The sequence below is a fragment of the Gavia stellata genome, chromosome 8 (genome assembly GCF_030936135.1).
Source record: "Gavia stellata isolate bGavSte3 chromosome 8, bGavSte3.hap2, whole genome shotgun sequence".
Lineage (NCBI taxonomy): Eukaryota > Metazoa > Chordata > Aves > Gaviiformes > Gaviidae > Gavia > Gavia stellata.
This window is the reverse complement of record NC_082601.1, coordinates 7,964,943-7,987,602: the sequence shown is the minus strand read 5'-3', so window position 1 is coordinate 7,987,602 and position 22,660 is coordinate 7,964,943. Positions and strand designations below refer to the sequence as shown.

The 22,660-nt window shown below is 42.4% G+C and overlaps 1 protein-coding gene across 2 annotated transcripts; it reads right to left on the bottom strand.

Annotated features, from left to right (window-relative positions):
- Nucleotides 1-301: 301 nt before the first annotated feature.
- On the bottom strand, nt 302-20,958 carry LCT (lactase). 2 transcript variants are annotated; one of them, XM_009809242.2, is made up of 19 exons: nt 20,295-20,958; nt 18,299-18,324; nt 17,688-17,756; nt 16,907-16,990; nt 15,821-15,923; nt 15,096-15,166; nt 14,678-14,723; nt 13,652-14,334; nt 12,611-13,256; nt 9,771-11,330; nt 9,166-9,434; nt 8,420-8,710; nt 7,116-7,314; nt 6,202-6,404; nt 5,722-5,831; nt 3,661-3,795; nt 2,356-2,579; nt 1,219-1,455; nt 302-510 (listed from the first exon to the last, which is right to left on the bottom strand). In XM_009809242.2, exons 1-19 carry the CDS (start codon nt 20,956-20,958, stop codon nt 302-304), a joined length of 5,829 nt encoding a protein of 1,942 aa, XP_009807544.2. The 2 variants fall into 2 exon arrangements, with proteins under 2 accessions (XP_009807544.2, XP_059676581.1); XM_059820598.1 differs by lacking the exons at nt 14,678-14,723; nt 17,688-17,756 and having other exon boundaries at nt 13,652-14,339; nt 15,088-15,166; nt 18,245-18,324.
- Nucleotides 20,959-22,660: the final 1,702 nt, after the last annotated feature.

Below are 22,660 nucleotides of genomic sequence, written 5' to 3'. Positions count from 1 at the left end.
ACCTGCATCATCCAAGGGGAGATGATGAAATGAGAAGAGAAGTTCAGAATCCTTATGCAGATAGCAACAAGCAATTTTACTTTTGTTTCTAATAAATAAAATCAATAATGCCTGGGGAGAAAAGAGACAGTTAACACAGAAAAAAAGTTTTCCTTTGCATTTTAAAGTTGGTAAGCAAACAACAAAATTATGGGGGAGCTAATCTCTAAGGCAAGACACAAAGTTGCCGTAGGTTTCTTTTCCTGGTGCTGTAGGCTTTTTTATAAAAAAACAAAACCAAACACTTTAGCAAGTGGGCACTTTACAGTTTACTAAGTTCCATATGTGATTGTTTATGGGATCTTTTGGATAATTTTCCATACATACATGCAAAGAGAGCCAAGCCCAGTGCTCCAACTGCAGAAAGAGCAAAAAGTACATACAGTGCTATTTCTGCACTTTGTGATGTTAAATCTAATCCCAAGAAGTGCACGCTGTCAGCCGGTCCTGGTGTGGTGCCTGTTGGTGTCACTGTCCATGGGAAAACAATAAGAAAGTATTAGTACGCAGCCTGGGGTGAACTCTTTCATATGCAGGTATGCATTGCAATCAGTGATTGACACGATTCTAGCTCATAGTAAAGGCAAAGCTGAGGCTCATAGTGTATGTCTTGAGATTCTAGGAGAGATGAGTATTCTCTGGCAGCCACGGTCATCCCAAAAAGCTGATAAAAACAATTATTTAAAAACCCCACACTAATAATGGTTGCTATTCAGCATTCTCCTCAAGTTCAGAGAACGTAAATGACAAAAGAATATTTTAAAATGCTTACTCAAAACACTGACAATACAGTATTCAGTAAATATAATAAAGTATTCAAAATTGTTTAGAAAAAATGATGTGGGAATACTGAATGCGTGTGATTTGGAAAACATCTTAGGCAGTTCTGTTAATCAGAGAAAGGTAGAATAACTTTTTTGCTGCGTTTTGGAGGCAGGCATGTATTGAGGTGCTGTCGCACAGAATTTAGTCATTGTTCTGGTTTTGCATACAGAAGTGACGTAATTCTGCATGAATATCTTCAGTCATAACTGATGACTAGTCAGTGCACAACTGGAGCCCTTATAATATTGCAGAAAATGGTGGTGTCTTTAATGACTACAGATTATGGAAATCTCTTGGGATTAGAATCAGATGCATACACACGGAAACGAGCACAACTTCTGCTGCATCGCTTACCTTCAGGCTCCAGCTCCAGACAGGGATGTGGGCCCGTTGCTGGGTCTGGAAACCCATTGCAGTTTATGATCTGTGAGTAATACCTGGCAGAGGCCTTGGGGCGCCGCGGCAAGTTCGGGTCTGTGAAATTCACGTGATAGAACCCAAACCTTTCGTCGAAGCCCACTGCCCACTCAAAGTTGTCCATCAGTGTCCACGCGGTGTAGCCTCGTAAGTCAACGCCATCAAGCACAACAGCTGTTACCAGGACCAGACAGAACAGGTTAGTTGTGCAGCTGGGTGACAGGAGGTGTCACCCCTAGGCCAGCAGCAGCACAAAAGTGCTCCGGGACACCACGCAGCAGCAGGGTCCCGAGTACAGTGAGATTATTGCCACATTGGCCTTGGTCTCACCGTCTCCCTGTCTCCCCATTCCCACCTCTCTCGCATGTTGCTTTAGCTCAGTTGCTTTGAGGTAGTTCAGCTGCCAAATTACAGCTCAGTCAGCCTGCCAGTGTCAGAGGCTGCTTTCCTCTGCTTCAAAAAAATCAAAGCTTTTGTTCAATAAACAAAGGTTTAGGAACAGAGAAGAAAAGCCATCAACATGCCATGGGTTTTTAAACAAGTGCTAGTGGGGCCTCGCTGCTAAAAGGCAGTAAACGAGCACTTTCTGAACATCTGGCCAGCAGCTCCCAGTGCATCAGAAAAGCAAACTGAAAAAGCCCTTCCCCGATGTTGCTTGATCACTGCTGTAATTGAAACCAGTTTGGAGTTGGTTTGTTTTTTTTAAAAAAGATGCAGTTTTTAGACACAGCAGTAACCAAACTAGAAGTCAAAATAGATACTAATCAAGTAGCAGTGCCTTCTCTTGCCAAATGCAGCTATGCAAGGAAGCAGTGACCCTACTAAGCCCAGGGTTTGTTCTTCCTTTAGATCACCTTTCCCTGCAAAGTCATGGCTATCCATGGCCAGTTTCTGCTAAACCCAAAGGCTCTTAGAAGTGGATACGGAGTAAACCCATGTGAGTGTGTTAACTTGCATGTGTGATGGCAGTGGTCTTTCAGCTCTTAGGAACTTGCTTTATACGCATCAGTCTTGTGGAAAGACACTGCTGCTCTCTAGAGGTTTGGATGATCAGATTGAAATAATCATTCTCACCTTTCAGTGCTTCGTCAATGTAGCTCTGATAGTAATGTGTTCGCCAAGTGTCATTGAGGTCTAAGGCGCCCCTTTCTGAGATCCCATTTTCAGTCACATAAACAGGAGGGTTGTTGTACTCTTCCTTTATCCATCTCAGGAGCTTTCGGAAACCAAAGGGTGTCACCTTTAGCCAGAAGGAACCAGAGTTCAGCCAGCTGCGGTCGGTTACTGAAGCTACACCCCTGTGGAGGAGGACACACTTATCAAGGGACTAGTCCCAAATGCCTGCTACTGTGCCTGCCACCTCATTGCTGCAGGGCTGAGAAATACGGTGCTGAGCTCTGCAGAAAATTGAACCAGAGGTGACAACATGTCAAACTGGTGAAAACACAGTGGGCTGAGGTGGAGCTGGTGCTCGCAAGCCTCTAGGAAACATTTTTCAGACTTTGCTTTACAATCATATTCTGCTTAAATCAACTACGGCTGAGGATGTGAGGTTAGCTCCAGATCTTTCTCCTTTGACAACATTCCTACTGTTCAATGTATAATACAGTGCTTGAGCACACAAAATCGCCGTTTACACCTACGTCCAGGAATGCAAGACTGAGCCCAATGTCCTTCTGCGGGGCTAAACCACAGGGGCTGGCATGCAGCAGCAAAGGGAAGTTTATAATAATTCCATACATTTTCTGTGGAAACGTGTCGGGAAAACAGCCTATGTTCTCCCCTGTGTCTGGTCCCACCATGACCTTAATGCTCATCAGAAAAACTAGTAAGCTCCTATTGTTTACCTTTTGAAGCCAGGGGAAGAAACCGGTTTCTAAATAAACATCTTGCTTTGTGTGTACTTAACCATGAAGTCATTTAGCTATTTAGGCTTTGAACTTACATTTACCTGAGGTGGTGAGGGAACTAACAACTGTTTAACAGCAAATGGAGCAGTATCCATAAACCAAGATAATCTAGCATTTCAAACTGCAGATTGGGGACAGGAAATATGATAAATACTGTTTACAGCTGATCCCAAACCATTGGGCGGCTCACAAGTGCAGATTCCTTCCTTTAGCAGATCCTCTAATTCTCTTTGTTCTGTTTTAAACATTCACATTTATCATCAGGTCTGTAAAAAAAGGGCCGTTGCTGAACTTCTGTGAAGATAACAGTATCACAGATACTGCTTGGGGATATTTTCCCTATTATTGGTTGTAACAGCTTAAAATATTTGTCTCGCAGCTTTATTTGCTATCAGTTTACATTGCTCAGTTGGCCCAGGCTCTAGGTGCGCCTATTTTACTTGACCAATAGTTTACATTAATCTCTTACTTATCAGAGTCATACGACAGAACACCAGCAGGATAGTTTATGTTGTACGTTAAAACTGTAGTATAATGATTTAGACCAAAGTAGTCATAAGTGCCTTTAATTCTTTGCTTTTCACTTTCAGTAAATTCTGGAAGTCTGCAATAGAAAACAGAGAAAAGCATAAACCCCTCAAAATGTAAGTAAGTCTTCTCAGGATTTCCCCTTCTTTTGCTTCTACCCCTCCCCAGTCCTGTTGTACAAACTAAGCTTTTGCAAGAATATAAAATTCATGCAGTCTGCTCTAACGTTCTCCGAGAGGAACAGACCTTTCACTGACCAGAAAAGAGACACGTGATGGCTAGAGGTCCTGCTCGTGGTCAAACAAGAAGTTTGACCGTCATCCTGCTTTATAAGACGAGAAACAGTGTTTGCCCAGTCAGGAATGCGTTGGGAGGAACTAGTGACAATCATTTTGGTGGCCGTACTCACCACACCCCTGCAGCCAGAGCTGCAGTGTTTGCGAGTGACCTGTCTCAGCCCACCATCCTGCAAGACCATGACTAGCACTGAGAGAGGGAAGCATGAAATGGTGCCTCTTAGCAGCCAGTGACATCCAGAGGTCCTGTCCTCCCTGCTCAGGGAAGCTGTCATGAGCCCCCTCAAAACACTGTGCTCCTGCTTGCACGCACTGAAGGTGCAACCAGCTAAGATGTGCTTCACAGGAGCAGGCATCTGCTACAAGAGGAGTTCTTCTCTGTGTGGCAGTAGTAGTACTTGGTAGGTCATGGCAGAGGCTAATAGAGTGTTGTCTCATGAACTCTGGCTTCTACATGGGAAACAATAAAAAATTCTGCGCTTTCTCCCCGAGATCCACACTTTGAACACACTCTATGTGTAATGCTGGTATCCTTGGTACCAGCACCACAAGCACAAGGGGAGGTACCACGATCCTTCTGGAGGAACACGGGAAAACCCAGGAGAAACTGGGAACTAGGCTCTGTGTGGACTCTACCATTTAATCCCAAAGTGCTTGGTTCCCTTCAAAAGGCAGGCCTCCTCAGAGAAGAACATCCCCCTTCAGGTTCTGCAGCCCTACACAGAGTAAGAAACGGAGTCAGGGACATCCAGGATACCCTGGAACAAGGAGCAAGGTTTCAGCTCTCTTCTAGTCAGAAGAGGGAGAAAATTCTCCTGGGAATTACGTCCCTGGGCAACCCCTGCTGAAAACACAGCCAGTGCTCCTGGCAATCTGGTGATGCTTGAGAGTTTGCAGTCTTAGACTGAGGACAGGACTTCTTCCCCAGATTGAGATGCTTGGGCATGTTATCTCATAAAGCAACACACGTAACTTTTTGCTCTCTTATTAATGGCTGCAACTGCCAGAGAAGAAATAACGTGTCAAAAAAAGTGCCTAAGAATGCCACTGTTTGAGGCACATGTAAAAGCGTAACTCTAATCTTGAAGAGACCTGCCTTTGCTGCAGAGCACACACCGACTCTTTCACCATCTCCCTCATTTCAAAACAAGTGGGCTTTCACATTTTCAGAGGGGAATGATTGGGAACAGCCCCAGATCTAATATACCCCATCAAAATGCTATTAAAGTGAAGAGGGGAAAAAGTGCTTGCCTTATATGTGCCTAAAAAGGGACAGAAAAGGAACAACATTCATGATGGAGCACTGCTAGCACAATAGGGTTAAGAAGAATTAATGGGAATGGAAAACAGGAAATTCAGAGGCACCAAAGAGTTCTCAGTGCTTGAGTTGAGGACATCATTTTAAGAACAGTTAAAACCCCTTTACCATGGTCAGGGACAGCACTGTGTCTAATGCAGAGCACTTACTAGATCACTCTGAGCTGCCAACTTATTACCCCAAAGATATGTTATATTAGTAAATTTAGTTTGCAAGAGAGGTAAAGACAGGGAACAGGCAAAATATACACTAGAGTTTTGCTGTGAGGATACAGTAAGATTTTTACAGTAACATTGCAACAGAATCATTGAAATTTAGCACTTCTTTCAGAAAAGCAGGTTTCAGTACAGCAACTACAACAAAAGCAGATATGTGCCTGGGCTCTTACCGGGACTGGCTCAGACCCTGAGCCAGACTGCGTTCCCGAATCCTCGTTTTCATCACTTCGTTATAATCGCCATTTTTGAAAATGGGATGAGCAAACCAACCTAGCAAAAACTAAGCCAGAAAATAAGGGAGAAGGATAAATTATGTATCAAAACAAGGGATTTAACCATTTCTCCTTCATGTGCTGCTTTATAGCTAGCACCTGAATTTATAATGAACAGACACATGGAGATACGCAGGGATGCCCATCTAATGGCAGCAAATTTAATAAGCTTTTGGCACTGCAATCGTATTTTGTCTCATTTCTGTTACATACTTGATCAGCCACCAAGAGGGTGATACACGATGCCTCTGGCTCATTGTTTTCTTTCATGCTGGCATGCTGACCTAGTTTTTGGGCATCTCCAGCACCCAGGATGGGAGTGCCACCATGAACAAAGCCAGGAGAAGCAGGGAGAGCTGTGACCGGGTGTCTCTGTACCTGCAAGTATCGTCTGGCAGCATCAATGTCCTCCTGGTTGTGTGGGTTCCTTGGTTCTGCCCAGTCAGAGTTGATAGTGATAGAGATTAACCCTCCTTGTTTTGCCCGGTAGGTCTCATTGTAGAGATGCCAGGCTTCCGCGTGGGCCTTTATTAAGTTGTGCCCCACCACATAGGGGGCTCGCCCTGGCCGAACGGAGATGCCTGCAGAGACAGTGACAGCACAGGCAGTGGAGCAGCAGTTCCCAGCTTTCTCATCAACTGCTTCCCGGGTTAACACATCTCCCAGGACAGCCAGAACTGCCCTCTAGTATATGAATAAACATGCAGCACCTGGTGCCCTCAGGCCCAGCCCTGGTCTGAAATCACTGCTTCAGCAGAGACAGCTGAAGGTGCAGCTGCAGTGGGCAGGCTGTGCAGGGCCCCGCATTGCCCCTTCCTCCCCCTGTGGCAGAACACAGGCTGGTTCAGCTCTCTGCCTGTGCAGGGCTGCCAGCCCTGGCAACAGGCTGCTGCTGGCAGTATGGAGAGCAGAAAGCTGTGTGTTCAGGCCAGCTCTCATCCCTCCCCTTCCCTTGCTTCTACCCTACAGCTGGGCTTGGCCCTCCTCCAGACCTAACGCTTCTCCACAGTCCCTGGAGCTGGTCTGGAAATGGGGTCTGCTCCAGACAGCAAGTGTAATCCGGAGGTTGCAGAGGAGGGGTGGGTTAGAGGAGTGGAAGAAGGAGGATGGGTCTTGGAGGGGACAGGCAAAGTGAAAGAAGGACCTGTTCACCCCACCACAGCAGTCCAAAGCCCATTTATCCCCACCACAACATCTTCCTTGCTCTACCTTTGCAAGCCTCTCCTGCAGCATGAAACAGAGTTGTGCCTACCGTGCTGTGAAAGCTCTGAGGTTGTGCCCAGCAGTCCTACCTGGTGCAGCTGTGCCAACACCATAGCCAAAATACGCGGTGTTGTAGGGTTCATTGAGGGTTATCCAAAATTTCACTTTATCTCCCAGTCTCTGGAAAAGGAGCTCAGCATACTCCTTAAACCTCTGAACTATAGTATCGTTCTCCCACCCACCGACGTTCTGCAGCGCCTGTGGGAGGTCCCAATGATATAGAGTTACCTGTGGGGAAAGACAATAATAAAAAGGACTCAACCAGTCACTCTTACTTTCGTAAATAAGGACAGAAACCCAGCCTCATTTATGAACATAAATAAACTGTGCTTTGATCTGCAGCTACCTGTTCCTAACCATGTTTGAGTTTGTAGCAATCACTCACGCACTCAAATAAAATACCTTTTTGCCAGTGTTTCAATTTCTTTAGGACATGGGGAAATGACTCGAGCTCTAAGGACTGCCTGATGATGAAGATGAAGCTTTTACCAAAAATCATCACAACCTTGTGATAGCAAGAACTCGTCAGCAAAGAACTGTTGCACCTGCACTGACTCTCAGATGAAATACAGTCCAACAGAACACCTTTTGGGGCTGGTACATCCGTTGGACCATTCTGGAGCAATCCATGAAGGCATAGCTTTGCTCAGGCATGATCTGATGCTTGCGTAGATATTCCTGGATTGGTCCCAGTATGGTGTGCATACACATGTATGCAGCGTTTGGTGCAGCCATGTGCACTCCCTACGTGTACCAGCATGGTTTGGGGAGGACAGGGACAGCCAGCAGTGGGGAAGCAACAGGTAGAAGCAGAAAAAAGCTACATGTGTCCAAGTCTATGGGGACAGGTCAGATTCACCCAACAGTGCTGAAAGCTGACTGATGCAGTGGTGAGGTCACTGTCCGTTATATGTGACAAACCATGATGATCAATGGAGCTTCCTGACTCCTGGGAAAATAATGTTACACCCATCACCAAGAAAGGCAAGGAGGAGGATCCTGGGAACTACAGGTTGGTCGGCCTCATCTCAAGTCTCTGGAAAGATCACTGAGTAGGTCCTTGGGGAATCCACTTCCAAGCACATGAGGGGCAAGAAGGTAACTGGAAACAGCCAACAATAAAGTTACCGTGATGTTTGTGGGTAGTAATTTCTAACACATCACTATATTCCCAGTTCATTTACTAATACAAAACCATGTTTCCTTGCGGAACACAATGAAAAACAATTTCTCTGTGGAGGAGGGCATGGATGGAAACACACACATGTGCTCCGAGCATCAGACTTGGGTTCTGTTATTTTTTAATTACCTCAAAGTTATGATTTTTAGTTACCTGAGGCATAATGTTAGCTGCCAGAAGAGCATCGATAAGCCTTTCATAGTAGTTCAGTCCCATTTCATTGATGTATCTGGTGGTCCCATCTGGGAGAACGCGGGACCAGGAGATTGAAAAGCGATAGTGAGACACCTTGAGGCTTTTCAGCATTTCCACATCCTCCTCGATCTTGTGGTAGCTGTCACAAGCTACATCTCCAGTGTCATCATTGCTGATTTTCAAGGGAGTGTGAGAAAATTGGTCCCAAATGCTAAGTCCTTTCCCATCTGCTCGCCATCCTCCCTCAATCTGTAATTGAAGATGGGGCGGGGGAATTGTTAGTAAACCCCGAATTTAGGTCTTGGCCTAGCAAAGAATTCAGCCTGTTAGTCTCTGTGGCACCACAAAATGTTTTGACTTATCAGCTTAAGACTAGAAATAGTAATGTTTTTGCTGTGCCTAGTAAGACCTCTTGGGCCTCAAGGCAAGACGTATTAGCAAAGTAAGTACAATGTCACAGAACAGGTATTGTTTCAGTTCACCTGCTGCTCCATGTTGGCTGGCTCTTGTAAAGTCCATGCTGCTGTCTCAATTCCTGTGGCATAACCATGCCCTTAAATATCTCCAAGTACCTTCCTTTTACAGCAGTTGTTACACTAAGCCTCAATTACAGTAAAACCTAATGTTACAAAAGCTGTAGGTGTCTCATCCAAACTGAATTAACTGTCTGCAAATACTTTAAGAGTCCATCTCGGTTTTCTAACCTGATATGCTGAAGTTGCTACACTCCACCAAAAGTTCTTTGGAAACTCTCCATATAAAAACTCATCTCCTTTTGGCAATGGGATACCATTATTGCGGATGATTTCTGCATAGTACACAGCAGAGCGCTTCGGGGTTCTTGGCCTGTTGGGATTGTCAAAATCAACCTGGTGCAACCCAAATCTTGGATCATAACCGTTCAACCATTCAAAGTTATCCATAAAAGACCAAGCGTTGTATCCTCTCAGATTAACACCATCCAACTTGTAAGCTGAAAGACCAGAAACAAACGGAAGCGCATCAGTGGTATAATCACACATCAAATGACCCGCAAGGAATTCACCTGCAAGCACATACACACTTCCAGCTTCCTAAAGCTGGCACTGGATAACTAAGATCGTAAGAGACTCTTCATAGTTGGAGGATACAGAGTACAAATGGCCATGTAAAGGAGATCATAAAAAGAAACATTATGTTTATATTGTGTTCAGAATATTTAAAGACCAATATCAATTGCTTTTAAAAACTACTCCTCAGAGGAAGAAAGTAACCAGAAATCTAGGGAGGAGACACACAACACCAACAGAAGAAAAGCAAATGCTGGTACCTTTTAAGGCTTCATCAACGTATGTTTTGTAGTAAAATACCCTGGTATTGTCATCAACATCCAATTTGGTCTTTATCCCCACCCCATTCTTAATTATATATATTGGGGGATTTCCATATTCTTCTTTGATCCAGTTCAGTAGCCTCCTTAGCCCCCAGGCCACCGCCCGATGGTCAGTAATAGCTGAGGAAGGCCAGGAGCTGTCGATCTTTGTTAAAACTTCCTGGTCATACTCATAAGAGAAGGGCCTCAACCGGGTTGTTGCGTGGGTTACAATTTTGGAGGTATACGTGTTGAAGCAGAAAACATCTGCCGTGCCCCTGATGTATTCACGCTCCTCTGCTGTGAAAACCGGTAGGCGAGATGACGGCAGGTTCTGGAGCTCACTCCTGTTCCCAACTTTCCACTTCATGACCTCGGGGTAGTCCCCATTTTTGAAAACCGGGTGTGTAAACCACCCCACCAAAAACTGCATGTACCTGTCTGCAGCTTCTATGTCCCTGGGGTCACTTGGTGTCTTTGGCTCAACCCAGTCGATGTTGGGACACAGAGCAATGACCCCTCCCTGACTCGCTCTGTATTTGTCATCATATGTGTGGTAGACCCTGGCGTGAGCTTTCAGTAAGATATGGGCAACCCTGTAGGGAGCACTGCCAGGGTCATTGACATTGGGTGGAAATGCCCCAGTGCCATAGCCAACCCAGGCAATGACTTGGGGTTCATTGAACGTAATCCAGAACTTCACCCTGTCCCCAAAGGTCTGGAAACAGAAGTCCGCAAAACTATCAAAAAGGTCAATCAGTGCGCTGCTCTCCCAGCCACCAATGTCCTGGAGAGCTTGTGGCAGGTCCCAGTGGTAGAGAGTGACGATTGGAGTGATGTTGTTTGCAATCAGTCCATCAATGAGATGGTTATAGTAGTCAACTCCATGGCTGTTTATTGAGTTGTTCCTTCCACTGGGGAAAATTCGAGACCAGGACAGGGAGAAATGATAGTTCTTTACCCCTAAGGCTCTCAGCAGGTAAATATCTTCCTCCACCTTGTGGTAGCTATCACAAGCTATATCTCCAGTATCATTATTCTTTATATTCCCTGGGATATGGGTGAAGCTATCCCAAATGCTGGGTCCTTTGCCATCAGCATTCCAACCTCCTTCCACCTGGTAGGCAGAAGACGACACACCCCATGTAAAGTCCTCTGGGAATGTCCCATAAAAGTACATGTCCCTTTCAAAGTCTGTTTGAGATGAAAACTTCTGCCAGACAACCTTTGCCTTGGAGGGAACTTCTGATGCTGGTAAATTCGGCAACTTTGATGGCATGGGTAGGTCAAACACCACAGGTGTAGAAAATCTGTCCAAGACTTTGGATGGGAAACCATTTTTTTCAATAACACTGGAATAGAAATAAGCAGATGCCTTGGGAGTCCTTGGTCTGTTGCTATCTTCAAAAGTCACATGATGTAGCCCAAATTTTAGGCTGTACCCCTCTGGGCCTTCAAAGCCATCAACCAGGGATCGAGCAATATATGACCGAACATCAACGGTGTCTAGTTTTACCGCTGTCACAGAAACAGTACAAGACACTGTTACTCATTTGAACACCACAGCACAACATAAGCACCACAACTGAGGCTAACAGTGTGATAAGCCAAACATCTACGAATGGTCTTTTAGGCAAAAAAAAAAACCCAAACAATGAGAGTATCTGTCAGCACTGTAATAGGAGCTGGTCAAATGCTTAGTGATAAAAATGCATGAGAAAAGAAATCTTAGTCAAGGGACATTTGAGTATAGGACACTCGTGCCACCGGTATCCCTTTCCCTGTGTTCTTTTTTTCAAGCACAATTCATCAATTTAGGTATATGGTACTTTTTTAGATTTGACACTATAGTTAAACTGAAACATTACGTGTATTTAGTGCTTGTCTATCTTCCCTGAGCACAAGAGAGTTTCTTTTAGCAGAACAGCGTATCCAATACCAGCAGAGGCAAGTCTAGCATCCTTCCTCACATCATTGCCTACAAAAAAAGCACTAAATCTCTCTCCTTCCAGAAAAGTTCTCTTCCCATATGCAGTCCATCTTCATTATTTCTGCTGAGGCATCACAGCAGTGCTAAATTGTGTTTTCCATAGCTCTTTTAACACTTCTATCAGTATGTTGAGAACTAGGTCAAGAAGATCAAATGCTGTATACTGATGACCAACATATTTAATACAGCATATTTTAACAAAATTTTCCTGACAGTATTGATTTGTGTATCTCAAGGGAGTATCAGTCAAATCTCTATTTGAAATCTCAGATCTCTATATCTGTCCAGAACTTCAGTCTCTAATATTATTTTTGTGTCAATTGATAAGCAGTTTGCAAAGATAGAGGCATACCTTGAACCTTGCTCAAAACAACTGTGATAGATATAAACATCTCCTTAAAAATTCTAACCTGAAATGGTACAGGATGCTGTCAGTTAGATCTGCTTAATCAGTAAAGACATTGTTCAGTCCTGATCTATGAGATCTCTGTAGGCAAGAGCCTGCCTGCAGGCAAATCATCTTCAGGGGAGCTGAAGTATATAAACACTGTTGTCACAGAGGGACTGACGTTAGGGTCCAGGCTACATTAATCCATATATATGAAAAACCTATTCCCATATCTAAACAGAATGGAGAGTTCCATATCTGGACACCAGATAGGCTGAAGTATATGAGGTCACACTACATACACAATAGGCAGCTGACCTCATATTGCTACGTGAGTGGTGATGTTTTAAAGTTAACCACCGTGGAAGTGATAGAATAACTAGATGGCATTATTAAAAAAACCCTTAAATTTCTCCATACCTTTTAGAGCCTCATTGATGTACCGGCGGAAATAATCCACTCGCAGAGTGTCATTAATAAGATCCCCTACATCTTCTGTCGGCATACCATTGCCTGCTATGTAAATGGGGATCTTTGTCCCTGTATATTCCTGAGAAACAAACTTCAGCAGCCTTCTTAATCCCCAAGGGACCACATGGATCCAAGAAGAGGCAGTCTGTGGCCAAGAAGGATCCACATGCAAGGAGAAGTTCCCGATGCTCTCGTAGCTTGGTGTGCAGGTCCCATTAGTCACAGCACTGACCAGGCGGGAAGTGTAATGGGAAAGACCAAAAAAATCTGCAGTCCCTTTCACCCAGGACTTCTCCTCTTTTGTAAACAGAGGCAGCTGTGCAACTGTTGTGGAGCACTGCTGGTTTACTTCCTGGATCTGAGCTTTCAGGATATCTGGGTAATCACCATTAACAAATATAGGGTGAGCAAACCAGCCAAGCATGAACTGCAGGTACCTCTCAGATGCCCTCACGTCCTCAGAGTTAGCTGGAGTCTTGGGTTCAGCCCAATCCGAGTTCAGCACCAGACCCACCTTTCCCAGTTGCTGAGAGCGATATTTGTCATTATACAGGTGCCAGACCTTGGCATGAGCCTTAAGAATTGTGTGAGCCACCTGGGGGCAGAAAGCAGAGGAATATGTGACACTCTGCTTTGCATAAAAATTCTTAAGCATTGAGATTATTGCCATGTGAGAATGTCGTCTCCATCCAAAAGAAGAAACCTTGATAAAACAAATAATCATAGCCAGAGAGTGCCGCAGGTTTTGGATTTTGGATTAAGCAGAAGAATCTGGCTATCCATCAACACCAACTGTCAGAATAGAAAAATAAAATAAAGATATCTATCACCCACTAACTACCCAATTTTTTGCAAGTATCATAAATCCAACAAGCAAATAGCTGTCTCAGAGGCCACATCAGGCTTGAACATAGTTAAAATACAGAAACATCAGAGGAAAAAAACACAACAATGGCAGCTGCAGGATCCTAGTTATTCCTGTGTCCCTACCTTGTAAGATGCTACTCCTGGGTCAGTAATTCCTGGAGGATGCTCTCCAGTGCCATAGCCAGCATAGCTGATAACCCAAGGCTCATGGAAAGTAATCCAGAACTTGACGCGATCCCCAAAAGTGGCAAAGCAGAAGTCTGCATAGTTTACAAAAGCATCTATGATACTGTCATTCTGCCAGCCACCAAGAACCTGAAGAGCTTGTGGGAGGTCCCAGTGGAACAGAGTCACCATGGGCTCAATGTTAGAGTCTAGCAACTGGTTAATTAATTGGTTGTAATAATCAACACCCTTGGAGTTGATGGCCTCGTTGGTGCCAGCAGGAAAAATTCTAGGCCAGGATACAGAAAATTTGTACAGTTGGGGATGAAGACCCCTAAGTAGGTAAACATCATAGCTGGTTTTATAGTAGCTGTCGCATGCCACGTCTGCTGTTTGGTTCATGTAGACATGACCGGCATGCCCAAATCGATCCCAGATGCTCTCTCCTTTCCCATCCTCTGCCCAAGCTCCTTCAATGTTAAAGGCACCTGTGGATGTGCCCCAGAGGAAACCACTTGGAAAAACATCTTGCAGAAAAGAATCCCTCTCCAATTCAGACTGCTTAGCAAACATTTCCCAAACTGTTTGATAGGAGGAGCGAGGGGCTAGAACAGCATCTGGATTCTCCTGTAGAGTATTTGTTTTGCTGGAAATAAAATAAAAAGAACTTACAATCTCCAAGATGAGTGTCAGTGCCACAGAATTAGCAAACACGAGGGGTAAAATAAACATTTGCTTCCCATTTAGCTGACGTAAGCCACTTAGGGTATAGTTCCTTTGCCATCTGATCAATCCAACCTACCGCCTAGCAGATGAAGGTGAAGTGCAATGAGCTAACTGCAGAGCAGCTCAAGAGCTATGTATCTAATGCATTTCTTTGCAGGTAGATTCTCATAATTAATAACAGCTAGGTCAAAGGTGCAAACAAAATCCTTGCTGTGCGTAGCAATTTCGCATGATACAACTGCTCTCATGAATGCCCGAAAGATAAGCTAAAACTAATCAATCCTGCCTCTGTAATCCTTAGCATCTCCCTGCGCAATGACATCTCCTACATTTCTGTAGGCCCAGTTGGCTTCTCTCCCACAAAAGCCTCTGTTGTATTTATTTATTTAAACTATTTTGCTCTTGAAAAGAGCAGAAGGCTCGGAAAATGTACTTGTTACTATTGGCTTGAAGGTGCAGTTTGGGTAACCAAGGATGAGAGAGTAGAAGAGGATTACATTGCCTATAATAGCAAGAGACTGGGCTCAGCAGAAAGGCATTCCTTTCCAGTCCTTTCAGCAACTAAACAGCAGACTTTACCACTAAAATTGTCTTGTATCTGCCTGCACATAGGTTTCTAGAGGACACCACTTTATTATAGTATCTGATTTAAGGGACAAAAACTGTACCTTAAAACATGAGATGATGAGAAGTCCAAGAACTCATTAACATCATACCCAATCGTATGTGTCTCTTCTTTATTAAGAGCTGAAAACAAACAAATGGTAAGTGATGGACTTAGTCACAACTTAGATGCCATGGACTGCATGACACTACTTGTACATACAATTACACCTTTAGAAGCAAGGTGCTTTTCATAACTAATAGCTATTTTTCTCAGATCAAATATTTTGGGGTTTTATTAGATATTTACAATTTCATGTTAAAAAATGGTCATAGAATCATAGAATCATTTAGGTTGGAAAAGACCTTTAAGATCATTGAGTCCAACCGTTAACCTAACACTGCCAAGTCCACCACTAAACTATGTCCCTAAGTGCCACACCCACAGGTCTTTTAATTACCTCCCGGGATGGTGACTCCACCACTTCGCTGGGCAGCCTGTTCCAATGCTTGATAACCCTTTCAGTGAAGAAATTATTCCTAATATCCAACCTAAACCTCCCCTGGTGCAACCTGAGGCTGATGAAAATGATGAAAAGCTTTGAGGAAGATTTCCTGCTTCCCCTCCCTCAACACTCACCATCCACCCTTAATTTTTGAAGAAGGCTATGAAAGAAACCATAAAGTTATTTCATCTAATAGCAGCGTTCTGGACTGGACAATTTTGAATTTCCTCTATAATTTGCCATGCAGAGCTTAGCTAAAAAACTCTCCTCCTTCTTGAAATATGTCACTCACCTGTGACAATGGCAGCTACTGTTGTGAAAGGATTCTCTTCCATGGAACCACAATCAAGGAACTTTAGACTAAAAACCAAGATCTCTATGCCTTCCCACACATTCTGCAAAACCAGAAGTCAGAGACTTGTATGAAAAGAAGCATCAGCCAGCTAGTAGAACCATGCTCTTGGCATTTGTTGCTTTTAACACAGAATAAGAAATACCTAGAAGACTGAGAATCAGTGATAAAGTTCTACAAAGTTAAATTCATAAGTCAATAGAGTAAGCATTAAATACCACCCACTATTTTTCACTGAACCAAAAAAAGCCCAACACAAATCAAGGCATAAACCCCAGATATCTTCAGTGTTCGACCTGTTATTGAAAAGGCACAAGGAATTAATGTCCTTTTTTGAGAGCTTACTTGGTAAGAATCTGTTGCCATAAATGGCCCACTCCAGATTTTTAGAGTAACTGTAGCATGCTGGGACTCTAAAGAGAATGTGTCACATGGGTAGCTCCTTATTCTGCTACTCTGTTGCTGGATGACTCTCGTCTTAGGGGTTTTAAGAACGCAATTCACTACCAGAAGTTTAATATCAGATACTAGCCTATAGCATCACTGACATTGTTGCTGCCATGTGATCTAAACCTTTCACAAACTCATCCTCATTGACCTTTCTAGCACTGCCTCTACTGATGAGGAGTTGCGAAGTTTGGTAGTACAATCACAGAACATATGCTAGAATAAAAGAGCAGCTTTTACTGTATAGGTATTAGCCTAACAGCTTATCAAACACTTAGGATGTAAGAGAGAATGTTTTTCAGTCCTGGACAAAAGAATTATGCCACTTCAGTTGTTAATGCATCAATAATGGGCACTGACCAAGATGATCCTTTCCAGCACTTTCGAACACCTGTTTTTAAGTCAGAATAACAACAGAGAAGTGAGCAAGCAGCATGCAGCTGTTTCCTAGCGTAGCTGTTGCCTGAGCTGTCACAGCAAATCAGAACCATTTAGACACGCATCAGGAAACATGAAATTCCCCTTCTATTTATGGCCTGTTGTCTGCTGCTACACTTTGAACACTGTGCATAACATTACCTGGAATGCACTCAATTTCTTGTAGAAATCTGTTTCATTTCCACAGCAGTACTGAAGGCTGAGAGACAGAAAGTCTGCCGAATCCTGGAAACAAGAAAATGAAAAGAATAATTCTGGAGTAAGATGCATTTTTTGCAGGTATTACGCTAAAAATATATAAAATTGTAAAATATTTCATAAAGATACATTGCTGGAGTAATAAGCCATACAGCTATACAGGACCCCTGGACAATATAATGAGTACAAACTGGATACTGTATGGGAAAATGCATTTTGTGTCTCTCCTAAACAAAGTAAAACCTAAACAGCTAAAGGTAATTCTAGGAGTATTTTATGGTTTTAATACTAATGATTTACAGTTGATTCTTTAATTAGTAAGACTGAAGAAGTCTATGATTAACCAGACAGAGAAACCTTTGCAACTATGTGGTTCAGGTAGGCCTTATCAATAATCCTTTGGGGAAAGTCCACTTCAGAAGTCTTTAATCATTCCAAAGTACCGGCGTTGTCCCACTCGAAATCATCAAGTCAAGGGAATAGATAGTATTCTTTTATTAACCCAGCTGATGAGGTTGGAAAAAACATGATAAGCTTTCAGCTTATTTTTTCAGTCCAAGGTTTTCTTCTAGTTTAGTCAGCTCGTCTAATACAACATCTTTCCTCTCCCTACAAACCACGCCGTGCTTACATCCTTGAAATGCCATGCCTACAATATTGCTTACGCTATTACTAAATTTTGAAGGATAGTGAATACAAGCCAAAAACCTTCACTACATCCTACATTGATATCCTCTAGGTGAAGACAACTACTAGAGGGTTTGGTTTTTACAGAAAGGGTGTTATCGTCTTTGTAGAGATTACGTTCTCCTCACGTTGTGCCATCCCTGTACAACTAGATCACTTTTAGCACAGCTCTGTCTGTGTTTTAACATAAGCAGATTTTTTAAATAGCAGTTATTTAAGATGATAAAGTACCTATTTCTTTGGTGGTGCATTAAGTAGACTTGCAAAGAAAATAACAATGGGTACAGTTTTTGCAGACATCTTGTCATTTAAGCATGTATATTGCTAAAATTGCCAATTATGAGAGCAAGTATGTCTCCACGTATCTTAATCAGTGCTTACTAGCTAAGAAAGGATGCTGAAGTAATTTTTAAAATCAGTGAGCTTCACATGATCAGACTAATCAAATAAGTAAAATTTACCAAATTGGTCAATTGGTCAACTTGCTAAAATTTTATTTAACTTGCAATAAGTCACTTGACCCCGTACATAAAAATCAAGTAAAATCGAATCAAATTTATATAATTTTGGAAATAATTTCTATGAAGGTGTTACCTGAAGAGAAACTGAAAGCAATTCTGATGAAGTGCTATCCAAGACATGATCCATTCCTAAAGCAATGGACAGCTTTCCACCTTGTAAAAAAGAGAGGTAGTCTATTGGTAGTATGTTAAGGACAAATAAAAAAATCTCAGTTCACTGCAATTATTTTAAAATCAGTTGGAAATTTTTGAAGATCATCAGACAGTGCCCTAGGTAGCTGATTTCAGAATATGATTTCAGAATATGATTTCAATGGAGAGTTGAAGAAGGCAGAAATTCAAAGGCAGAGTTCAAGAAGTCTTTGTCAATAAACCTTCTCTTATCATGACGGCTCATAAATATCTTAGCGCTGTTGCTTGCAGGAAGGTGGATCTGAATACACCTGTCCAGAGGGTGCCCTTCCACTCCATGAATAATTATAAGTAATATCTTTAATTTTCATGCCTTTGTGGTGGTCCTGCAGTGGTTATTTTTTTAAATCCATTCTGTGCTGGATACTGCTGAGACAATGGGATGCCAGGAACTTGGGGGGACAGGTGATGCGGGAGGGAAGCTGGGCAAGTTCTAAGGGCTATCACCAGATAGTGTGAACTGTATTGCAAAGTATTCCTGACAAATGCAAGAATTAAAAATAAATAAGTTAATTAAAAATTTGAAAAAACAATGACTCAGCCAGCTCCACTGGTTGTCTGCTTGGGACAGAAAAATTCCAAGCCCAAAAAAGGCAGACCCAAGAGGACAGCTGCTTACAAAATCCCAGGTACCCATCAGAGAAGAGGTGAAATTCTCATGCTCTGTGGTACACACGTAGAGTTAAGATTTAATTACTTTAAAACCCCAGTGTCTGCAATGAGGAAAGTCAAACAAAGGACATTGCAGACTTCCTCACACTATTATTATCTCACAGGAGACTTCTTGTGCCTTGTTTCTTCATGGTTTGAGGGACATTTCAGGAAGTTTTTAGTCTTTCCTCTGTGGGTCAGGAAGAGGTACACAAAAATACATTTTTAATTATCTACAAAATAGCTTGATTATTATGACATTGTCATTGTATACAGAAAAAAAAGAATAAGACTGGATTTGAGTAATTTTAAAGTAATTTGTAACTGATAGAGATAACTAATTTTCATTTTACATAAAAAAGTATTTTGTTTCATGTTGCTTTATTTAACCTTTTAATTAACTTTTTAAAGTTAAATAAAATAATTTCCCTTTGATTAAATGAGAAATGTCACTTTAAACCATGATCAGTTTTGTTTAAGTGGATTTTGTCGATACGCTTGCAAAGATTTCCACCTTTTGGGTGGAAGGCTTATAGTTGAGTTTGACCTGATTCTTCAGCTAGATCTGGACATCCAAAGCGGTATTCCCTGGGAACACATCATGCCTTAATGAAAAAGCCCGCACCCATCATACAGAAGAGATTATAGTACAGACACTGATGGCATGATCTTCCTCTCTTGGCTGAAATGGTAGCAATGGCAATCCCAGCTTTCAATGACATTGAAATAAGTAATAAGGCTTTAAAAACTAGATGACTGGGCAGGAATCAAAGATTCTTCCTAAGTCTCCGTTCCACTTTTATTATACAACACGTTTCAGGTTTGGTATATGAACAGTATGAGACTACAGTTCAATGGGGGCATCTGCTGGTCTTTAAATTAAGAGCACATGGACAACAGCCCTTAGAGAAAAAGCATATAACAGTATTATAATGTTTGGTTTTGAAGTACTGGTTTCTGCTGCTTAAATTAACTGGAGGCTATTTAACACTTCCCTGATGCTTAAAAGATTAAATATAAATATGCACAAATACACATCTATATTATCCTCAACTATTTTGGCTATTTTTTCAAGTAAAATGCAATTACCAGTAAATTATAAAACAATTATCAAAATACGGGATTTGAAGGAACCTGTTACTCAAGGATTTCTATGTAATTCTGACAGCACTGATAGCATATTCACACAGAGATTGCATGTAGCAGTTGCTATTTAATCCCATCACAAAATATTTGTGAAAAAGTCATACAAAAAAAATCCCTCTCCCCATTCTCCTTACCTGCTGGTGAGTATTTCTCGTGGTAGACGGTGTAAGCTCTTCTGTGAGCGGCAGCTAGGGCCTGGGCTCGGTACGGGGGGTCGTTGTAAGGCAGGCTTTTAAGGACATCTGTCAGGTCACTGAAGGTGAGCCACACATCAACCAGGTCCCCAAAAACACGGAAGCTGAACTCTGCATATTCTACAAAAAGGTCAGCAAAAGCGTTAGCTTTCCTACCCATGGCCTGTGTGGCCACAGCGCCAGGGACACGCCGATGATGCAGAACTACGACTGGCTTGAGGTCAGCAGCAACCAGGGTCTTGAGCACCTCCTGGTAGCACTGCACTTGAGCTTCATCTGGCTTCCTGGCATCCCCCTTTGGAAGAATGAGTGCCCAAGGCAGGAAGACTTTGTAATGCGTCACCCCGATCTCACGAAGGTGGGAGAAGTACTGGAGCAGCTCAGGAGGCACAAGATCTTGTTGGCACAGGTAGTCATGGGCTTCAGCCACGGCGGGGCCCTGATCTTCCTTGGGTAGGACTTGGTTCTGCAGATGCAATCTATTTACTAACTCACTGGGTAGAGGTCCAGCAATGGCGATAAAATTCTGAGCAAATTCCCTATCTATCCCAAGGCTGGGAGACACTAACAGAAAGAAGACAACTGTCTTACAAATCAGCTCCATTTCTGGACCTGCTTCAGAAAGAGTTATTCCACTCTACTTTTATTATAGTAGAAGTAATATTTAACTGAAATTATCTATTACACAGATAAATGTTCCCAGAACTAGCTGGCACTAGAATGATAACAAATCAGGACTTTCAATCAACAGATGAACAAATGGATGAATACAAAAAACAGTCAAAAAATTAGTTGGAGAAAGGTCATGTGGAAACATTTTCTGAGATGCTCAGGTTCCCCCTTATGCTTGAACATAAATTGACATTTGCTGACACTGTCTCCATTTCAGAGGAAAGTAAAGCAAGTAGACAATACTTTTCATCTCCTCTTGGCCTTCTTTGGCTTAAGAGGAATCCCAGCACAGCTCTGGATGCAGAAAATAACAAGAGCAGAGTTACCTGCATTGCTGGGGCTGGGTGCCACCACAGTTCAGGGTGTGCAGGAATATGCGTCATCATGCCCAGTAACATCAAGGAATTTGAGTATCATTTTATTGCTTTCCAAAGTAGTTCTTCCCACAGCCTTGAAAACACACGCTTTCTCAGCAGGGTGGACACATACAGATCACCTACCTGAACTGCTGCAGGGAAGAGATAACTCGACTTTCTATGCTCAAATACAGCAAAACTGAAGAGCTGAGACATTCACTGCCTAAATACAGAACATGTTTAAGTCAACTAAACACAAAATTCTACATAACTATATTGAAAAGTCAGTTCCATCTCTGAATTTATTTCCTTTAATAATGAGCTTTTTGTCTAAAGCATACCTGGAATCATCTGGGCAACTTGTTCTGTCAAGCGGTATTAACTTACAGTAGAAAACGTCTCTCAACATTTGCTGTTACTCAAATAGCCAACCTTATAGCTTATACAGGGATTGCAATTTGTGTACTTTGACCCTGTTTGATTCCCAGGTGACTATCTTTTTTTAGGAAGCCTTGCTGAAACATTGTGCTTACTGTTCTGAACAACTACATATTCTCTTCCCCCCCACCCCACCCCCCCCGGATGTTTGAATAACAAGTTTGAATAGGAACTTTACAGCACCACCTGTTGCTTATTTTTCAGTAGAGCTGTGTTAACTCAGAACACCCCTCCTCTCCTATGAAGTCTATAGAACTGGGGAAAGTGAAGCAGAAAAAATACTTTCTCCCATGTGAAGAATATATATTATCAAACAAAGATTGAGGGGAGGGGAGGGGGAAACACATAATGAAGTACAAACATCTTCCTGTCCTTATTTTGAAAGTAAATGAACAATATAGAATAACATGAAACTGTTGTTGCAGGTGGGTGGCAATTTTTAATGAAATGTAGCATTTGCCAAGATGTAGTTTATGGAAGAAATTAGTGGAGAGAAGTTACTGCAATTAGAGTTAGTGAGTTAATGCTCAGTGATGTGGTAGTGTTGTTGGTGACAAGTACTTATGATTCCTTCCATTCCTTAAATATAACTGTTATCTTTAATGATATGTTTAGTTAGACCAAGGCATATCTCTCCAAAGCTGGGAGAGACTAACAGGAAAAAGACTGTCTTACAAACCAGCTCCATTTCTGGACCTGCTTCAGAAACAGTTATTTCACACTACTTTACTTAAAATATATAGCTTTAGTATCTTTCATGCTATCACAAATATTTCTTAGGTGCTGGTATCAGATTGACAAAACAAATGTTCAGGTATTTTTAATTCTTAATAGATTATT